Below are 8,851 nucleotides of genomic sequence, written 5' to 3'. Positions count from 1 at the left end.
ACTAAGTAGGACAACAAAGGTAGCCTAGTTGATCTGGCCAATCTCTAGACTTGTGACTAATAGGGTTTTGTATATAAACTACTCAGTCCTAAGTCTTGAGTTAAGCTTTTCCAAACTTAGTTACTGTATTTTACAATTCCTAACAATCTTACTGTTAAGGACTTATAGTATTATTATTAAACAGTTGACAATTACTGTCTTTGTCTTAAAGAAAATGAATTCAACATTTAAATATGTATATAAATATTGACTTTATAAACAAATTTCCTTTTCATCTAAATACATGAGTCACTACAGGTGCCAAAGGATGAAGATTTTACTAATGGATACAGTTAGTACTAGTTAGACAGCTGAAAGAAGCTAAAAGCATGTACACAAAGAAGGTTTTGTAGGGGATTGGTGTAATATGAAAGTAAAAGTAGTGTCAGGTTAGCAAAGGCAATCCTTCTTGGGGAAAAGTCGTTCCAAGAACACTCTGGAAAGGAACAGGAAGAGAAACAAAGGACGGAGAGGTGTAAGAAGTCCTGCACCAGAGATATTCCGTGTCAAATGAAAAGAAGAAATAAGGTAAGGAGAAGATAGAAAGAAGTTAGGAACGGAAGAGAAGCGAAGCCGAAGCCACAATGTATCCGGTGCGTTTAGGATTTTGTTGCGGTAAAACTGCAATCTGCAAATCAGAAATCAATCCTCTCTACACCTTCCGGACACAGAATGACGGCATTGTAAATTCGGAATAGGGGAGGGTTATGATAGATAATGATCGAGGGGGTATAACGTATAATGTTGTTTGTTGTTGACGTTTCCACCTCCTGTCCTCGCCGGAACCCGGAATGAACTAGAATAGTGTAGAACTGAAAAAACTGAAAGGAAAAGTGATGGAAAGACGTGTGTTGAGAGGAGGAAACCGAATAGATAACGATTGCGAAACCAAAGCAGGAAACATTGCCGAAAGGTGTATGAAAACGAAGGCGAAGACGAGAACGAATCGGTTATGAAAGGGAACTGTGAACCAACACGCATGGTCCACGTTTTAACGAAGAACCTCCGGGATGGGGAAAGCGAAAAAAAAGACGAAAAGAGGGAGTGGGTAATGGGGATGAGGGACTATGAACTAGTAGATACAGTATTGACTCGAGATAGATCTTTTTACTAACCCAAAGAGAGAGAAAAAAAAAAGAAATCATAAACGAAAATAATAGATCTGAAAATATGGATCCTATATTCGGGATATGCCTGTTGAAAGCATTGGAACGACATGCAAAGCGTAGATCAAGGACCAGCGAAAAACCAAAGTAGGAGAGCAGGAAATAAATATTAAGCAACATGTCTGGAACGTTTCACGCTTCGGCTTTTCAGAACGCCATAGCGCGAGACTGCTCGACTTTCTGTACCTGGTACACTGTCGGCGGCAAGATAAGCAATCAAAAAGAAAAGACGAATAAACCAAACGACTTACGTGCAACAGGAAACACGAAACTCAACTGCCTCAACGCACTGACCACACACTCCAACTCCGCTTCCACACCCACAGCCTCACCACATTCCTGCTGTTGTCTACTTCTCCCAACATCATACGACACACCAGACATATCCCCACCCCAACTCCTCTCCCTCAAAAGTACGTCCCCAACACACATCCAACACGTCCCTATCACCGGATCCAACAACCCGTAGTCGTTTAACTGTAGGTGTCGGATGATTTGAGTGCAAGAGGATGCGGCTCGGAGGCAGATGGTATGTGAGGTAAGGTCCTTCTGTGCACGTGGATGGTGAAGCTGGATAAGCGCTGTATGTGCGAGGGTGTGCGTGAGTGCGAGGTCTACGTCGACAGTCGTTTGAGTCGACACCGGCGAATACGACGGGGAGTGGGACGAAGAGGGAGAAGACGTAGTAGAGAGGTACGAAGGCAACGTAGAAATAAAACCATTCAACGCATATTCCAACTGCGTGAGCTGCTCCCAATGCGTGGGTTCAGATTGCACTATATCATCATAGTTGACTTCAGTCATTGTCATAAACTACGAATGAGAAAGATTGTAAGAAGGAACTTACTCGAAGTAATCCGCGCAGCCTTCTCAAAGAACGCAGCAGCCTTCACCTTGAAAGCCTTCGTACACCTGTTCTTCCCTCCTCTCCTCCTTCCCATATCTTCACCGGAGTTAACCTCGAAAAGACCTCCCAAACTCTCATACTCCGCATCCGCCCTGTTGTTCAGAGTAATGACACCCTCCCAAGGCCACACCGTACTGATCTTCAACTGCGGATGCTCATCATCCGGTAAACTACTCGGTAAACCAGTCGCAATGCTCCAACATCGATCTACAAAGAACACACTCCAGAAGGTGCTCACCCGTTCTTGGTGCTCGAGTGCACTGCGTGCTGGAGCGAGGAGTACAGCGGGTGAAGGTGAAGTATGTGGTGTTCCGGACCATCCACTGCTACTCCCACTACTCCCACTCCCACTCGAACTGCTTCCCATAGCTGAGCCAGACGAACCTGAGCTCGAGGAAGCAGAGTCAAACGTTGTCGACCCAAACGACGAACTTCCGAACGAAGGCGACGGAGACGTCGCAGGAGCCAACGTAGGTGGAGGTGGAGGCCGCCAAACCGGACTTCTTACTTGATGCATACCCAAACTCACAGCCAACCTCGCGGCAGCACTCGCATGATAATACCCTTCCAACAACCTCGCTTTCGCAAAGAAATAAACCGCAAGGAGTGCACTGGCTTGTACAGCATCCACAAGCGGCGTCGCCGTATCCAGTTGTTCCTCTTCTTTCGGCACGCCTCCGCCCAGCCCAGTCGTTATCCCAGCAGTCAAGTTCGCAGCAGAAGTCGACGTCGATGTCGATGCAGATGTAGATGCAGTATTATGAGACGTCGAAGGCCTCGAGCTATTCCTCGATTGCACTCTCAAAGCAGGTGACGCCCCAGCCTCACTCCTCGGCGAATTCGACCCTCTCGCACTCGCACTTCCACTCCTCGTAGAACTCCGACTGGATCGACTAGACCGACTGCTCGGCGAATCCGTCGCCGCAGCCTCACCCGCCTCGAGGGCCGCGGCGATCCCACGCAACGCTCGCGTAAGGAAATGCGGCTCATGTGCCGAAAGGTCCGTCTGTTTCCCATTCGCACTACTTCCATCTCTATAACTCGTGGTAGATATATTAGGCCCAGATAAGTGAACAGCGGAGAAATGACACGCGAGGAGGTAAATTGCGTTAGCGAGTGCAGGGTGAGCCGGTGGTGCGCGGAGTTCTCCTAGATTTTGCAAATGTTGTTGTTGTCCATGTCCTTGAGGATGGTTATTTTGATTTTGACTTTGAGAAGACGCCAGGAGCGGGAAGAGAGTGGGATAAGCGTTATCCAATTCTAAGCGTTGATAGAGTCTCTCAGGCGAGAGGTCTAGCCCACATTGCTTGGCATGAGGTAGGAATATATCTGCACTATTGAAAAAAAGCGTCATTTTGCATTAGTTTCCGCCCGACTCCGATATGAATTGAAGGTGAACATACAGAATTTTCCGCTCTTGCACATGTAGGACCTCTACATCCCACCGACTCATTGGTTTACTGCTCTTTCCAAGACTTGTTTGGAGAGATATAGTTGAACGTGTGCCGGTACCGCCAGTACGCGGAATCGAGAGAGAGTTTGGTCCAGGGCCAGGTACCGCTCCAGATGTTGAACTGCTTGCGGGACTCGGGAATGGTAGAGAAGAGGAGACAGAACGCATAGTAAGTGATGAGGCGCTAGACATAGCGTTTGGGTTCGCGTGCTGGCCACCATATGACGACTGCATAGAGGAAGGACCAGCAGTAGAGAACGCAGAAAAGTCATGCGTGCTGCCGCCATATCCACTCATCGTCATCAGGTCTCCAGGCATGCCAACTCCCATACCCATCGCCATGCTTGAGTTCATACCCATATTCATATTCATGTTCATGCTCATGTTCATCCCCAATGCCATCGACGCATCGAATCCCATATCCAATGCCCCATACCCCTCGTTTATCGGCATACCCGGAACCGACGCAGCAGCAGCGCCAGCGCCGGGCACAGAAGTCGAAGTCGAAGCAGGCCCAAAGATAGAACTCATATTCATAATTTCATGTTGCTGACCCCATGCGGCACCACTCGAGCTACTACCCGAAGGTCCCGCGGAACCCGGTCTACCCGCCGCCGAAGTCGAAGCCGAAGCCACTGCTATCCCCGAGCCGCCATGGCCATGGACACCCACAACATCAGGCGAGCTTGGAAACCCGAAGAGGTCGGCGGCTGCGCTGCTAGTATTGCCTATCTCTGCTGGAGAAGGATAGAACGAATTTTGATGGTGGTGCTGATGTTGCTGCTCAGGTCCGGGGGGAAAGAGTGACGCACTCGATGGACCGGCTGTCGGCCCGTGTCCGTGTCCATGGTACGAAAGGGATGGAGTAGATGTGCTAGTGCCTCCATCAAGGATGAGTGGGGAGAACGACTGTCCGTTCGAAGATCCCGAGGCAGAGGCCGACTCTGCCGGTGAATGGTACGGTGCTACTCCACTGCCTGCGAACCCGTACGCTCCACCATTCGTCCCAGCAGCACTGTAGTCCTCACCTCCAAAGCCCGTCGTCGCCGTTGCTTGTCCAAACGCATCATATGTTGGGTCGTACGTTTGTTGCTGCTGCTCAGGTGCATACTCGTCGTCCGCACACTCAAGTTCACGTATCCGATCTTCTAGCTTCGCGATCTTCTCCTGAAGGATCTGCGTGCGGCTCTTCTGCCTCCCATCGTCATAGTCACATTCTTCTGCTCTGTTTGCTTTAACGCATTGTCGACATACGGGTTTCGTCGCGTCGCATTTCTGCGCGTAGGATTATGATGAGTGATCGGACATAGCAAATAAGATATACGGGCATTATATATGTGAAAAGAAAGAGGCCAAATGGAGAGCGCAGCAACACGGCCTCGGTGAGGAGCGGCGATAGCGAAGGCGAGAGTGATGACAAAAGAATGCAAAGAAAGTTGGGCTGTTACTCACCATTTTGCGCTTCCTATGATACATGATACATGGTATTAAGATAGAACGAGTGCATTGAATAAGTATAAAAGGTCGAGAAGGACAGACTGAGTGAGTGAGGACTGACCTACAGCTGAGGCAGGCGGAGCCACGCTGCAGGGGGTTACCGCCCTTGCGCGCTGCCCGGCTCGTGGAGGATAGATCTTGGTCTTCGCCATCTAGCTGATTGCCCATTGAGCTGCTGCTCGCAGCGTTAGTCCTGTCCGACGGCATTGTACCGTGTCGTATGTATCGTGCTGAATCGTATAAAATTGAAAGAGAGCGCGGCCAAGTAAGTTCCTGGAGCGCGTCGAGGTGGAAGGAAGCAGGGTTTAAGTAAGAAAGACAATTACACTCCGCTATGGGAGAAGCGAGCGGAGAGAGGACGAGAGTGAATAGGATTGGATTGATTACGGAAGAGAAGATGGAAATCGGCCAGACGGGGGATCCTATTGCCCGAGGGAGGGTTCGAGTAAGTAGCAGGGAGATCTAGGTAACATGAGTTGATTACAGTAGAAATAAATAAATAATATGACGAGATTGGATCTGCATCCGCCACGTGAGTTAAAACCCGAACAGTCCATCCAAGTTGTCTCCGCCTTGTTCTTCCCGCCGCACTCAAACACACTTATCACTGCATCGCCCATCATTCCTTGGCCCTCCTATTCCTGACATTTTCCACTTCTGATGTTGATCCATACGTGCGATGCCGTCTGCACAGGTTCATCCCGCAGCCTTTCTGTGCAGCCCGGTCCTGGTTCCGCTCTAGACCTAGAACACTTCCATTAGAAAAATATATCCAAACGGGTTTTTGAGCAGTGATAAACCATCGATTGACATTCCGTTCCTGTCGTCGTCGCTGAAACGCTCCTTACCGTGCTGACATCCCAACTCTGTCTCCTCGGCAACTAAACTAACCCTCCCTCCGACATCAGCGCGACCGCCAAGGCACACTCGCCCATACGCGTCCAATCTATCCCTTGCGCTTCTCTACTAGTTCCATATCCATATTCCACTATAGGCCTGCCGTTCTCGCCGGACCCATCAATAATATCACTCTCCAAACATCACTCCCTCTCTTCTCGCACTTACCTTCTCACCGCTCACGAGTCACGGTACACCTTATCACTAAGCATATTCCAATTCGCTTCTTTGGCTAATTAGAGTGGGTTCTCCTAATCCTAATAAAGCTTCCGAAGCCTGGTATGTGCGAAGCTTCTTATGAATCCCTGTCCCCATAAAGCTTCTCTTCTATTTCTCTCCTGTCTTACCGTGTATGTACGTGCACGTATCTAATTTCTAATCCGATTTGTCTGATGTCTCTGATCACAGTGATACGATGGCGTGACCCGATCGCCTGATCTACGTTGCTAGAGCGTATTTAGGTCGTCTGTACCGTTTCTGTACACATTCCTGAACCCTTCGTAAGCATCTCGGCGCGCCCACACTGCTCAATGTTCACAACATACTTAATTTCTCGGCCGGCTTGCTGCGGAAATAGAGTAGATCGACAACAAAGAACTCAGTGAACGGCACACATAGACCTTCGTGGCGTTGTCTCGGCACGCACAGCGCAACTTTGTCGAGACACCAGTGACCACTCGATGACGACGACGAATTTGAAAATCTAGCAACCGAGCCGATGTTCCTGACTGAATCCCCTACAGGTATCGCGTGGAACATACCCATGACACTCTATGTTAAAGATATACTGCGCTCCGGATCTTTCCTCAGAAAAACAACACTGTCAAGCACTGCATCCTCCCCTCGATAACGATGTGTATCTTGCTTCTTAGCAGTCTAACGTCTACCTTGGCCTGCCCTTGTATTTTGAGTTCTAAGTTCTAACCGACCTCGTCGAATGCTCAAAACACCGCATCCTCCCTTGATATGATATGCATCTTGATACTTAACTTAACAGTCTAACAGCTTAACGTTTACTTTGGCCTCTCTGTGCTTGCCCTTGTATTCTGAATATTCTGAATTTCTACGTCGAATCAAAGTCAAAAGCTCAAAAGCACCGCATCTTCCCCTTGATATAATATAATATAATATGATTTGATTTGATTTGACATTTATCTTGATTCTTACCTTAACAGTCTAACACTTTACTTTGGCCTCCCCAGACGTCCCTTGTATTTTGAGTTTCTAATATCGAACAAAGTCAGTGGTTCATAACATCGCATCTTCCCCTTGATATCGTGTATGCATCCTGATTCTTTACTTAACAGTCTAACATTCTACTTTAGCCTGTCCTTGTATTTTAGGTTTCTAGATTTCTACAAACGATGTCAAAATCAAAGTTTAATCAAGTTGAAAACTCAAACGCCGCAGCCGCCACTCTGTTCAATTTTATTTTATTTTCGAATTGATAAACTCTAGGGTCTGGAGTGGTTACATGCCTTTACGGAAGCATTTCATATCTCTAATTCCGATTCCCCTTGGCTCGTCGGCACAAACAAGCTTAGGTCAGGTCAGGTCAGGTCAGGTCAGGTCAGAGTAACCCCCTTGGGACTAGATTTTCTTCCGTCGCCAGGCTTTGCTACTTTGCTCGACGTCCCGTTTAATAACCATACCTCCGCAACTTGCCGTTCACCCTATACGTCCTTATTCAAACTATCCCCGATCGTGAAAAGTGAAAAGTGAAACATAGCAACGCACTTTTAACCTTCAAGTTCGTACGTCCGATTCTTATGTTTACTCCTTCAGCTATGCCGATACTCATGTATCCCTATCGATCGTGCCCTCTTTAAAAGATTTTCGCAAATTCGCGTTTTTTTTTTTTTTTGCCTCCAATGTGCTATTACCGACGAAACCTAACCGAAAGACGAGGGGGAAAGGGACACATCAGACACACAAACCATGCTTAAATGCTATGCAAACGGAAGGATCTACACTCCGTACTCCCATCTCTACAACCCTGCACGTTCCACGTGCGTCCTACGAGCCTCACAAAATGCAGTACTAATGCACTGATGCGCCGTATACCATATTTGACCCTTACTGCACATCGTTCCTGACAGTGTCAGAGTATACACGTAGCTACGCAGAAGAAAGAGTGGAAAGCTCTGCAATCCTATTTGATTTTGATTTTGCTTTATCTGCTCTGCAAATGCGATCGGCCCGCCTACTCCGGCTTCCGCGGACGTCGGCATTTTATCATCAACACTTAATGTCAGAAGTTTCCAGATCTGGCGCGTCGGAGCCGCCAGTACCAGTATCCTTTCCTTCTTTCCGTTTACTATAGCCCAGTCAGTCCGAATCAGTCAATCAGTCGGTCGGTGAACTACACCATCATCATGCCTCAGACAATATGAATACAGGCACAAGAGATCATTTCAATTTATACGATTCATGTAACAGTAAAACTTGTAACTTCTATCCTATCAACTTATTTGTATGTTAACATCGGACATTAGCTTACAATGCAACAAAACAATTTTGAAGAACAGTACTAGTGTGCATCCATGCCCATAGGTTGCGAGGCTATGCAACGTCACGCAAAAAGACATTCACTGAACTAGTACATTGACTCAATAGACAAATTTTCTCTTTTGCGGATCACGAAATTTGTCTACGCGTGTGACGACCGCAGACTAGTTTTTCGAGATTCCAGTAGCCGGATCAAGCATCCAAGAGTTCCGCTCCATATGTAGTTTCAAAACCCCTCACAGTAAAGCCCACCAATTCCCCGAGTGTGTTCCACCCTTGTTTTCCTCGGTCCTATGTCACTGGTGGCCCCGAGGCGCCGTCCGTATTTACGTCTCATCTCAGACTCATCAGAATCTACTAGATTCATCCCTAGCACCAAAAGAA

General features: G+C 47.7%; 1 protein-coding gene across 1 annotated transcript; it reads right to left on the bottom strand.

Moving 5' to 3' along the window:
* Positions 1-402: 402 nt before the first annotated feature.
* Positions 403-5,280, bottom strand: FOMMEDRAFT_166504 (uncharacterized protein). The gene is made up of 6 exons (XM_007264353.1): positions 5,124-5,280; positions 5,018-5,030; positions 3,516-4,840; positions 2,053-3,446; positions 1,457-1,981; positions 403-1,399 (listed from the first exon to the last, which is right to left on the bottom strand). Exons 1-6 carry the CDS (start codon positions 5,267-5,269, stop codon positions 1,353-1,355), a joined length of 3,450 nt encoding a protein of 1,149 aa, XP_007264415.1. The 5' UTR covers positions 5,270-5,280; the 3' UTR covers positions 403-1,352.
* Positions 5,281-8,851: the final 3,571 nt, after the last annotated feature.

Source organism: Fomitiporia mediterranea, assembly GCF_000271605.1.
Source record: "Fomitiporia mediterranea MF3/22 unplaced genomic scaffold FOMMEscaffold_3, whole genome shotgun sequence".
NCBI lineage: Eukaryota > Fungi > Basidiomycota > Agaricomycetes > Hymenochaetales > Hymenochaetaceae > Fomitiporia > Fomitiporia mediterranea.
This window is presented reverse-complemented; position numbering and strand designations above follow the sequence as displayed.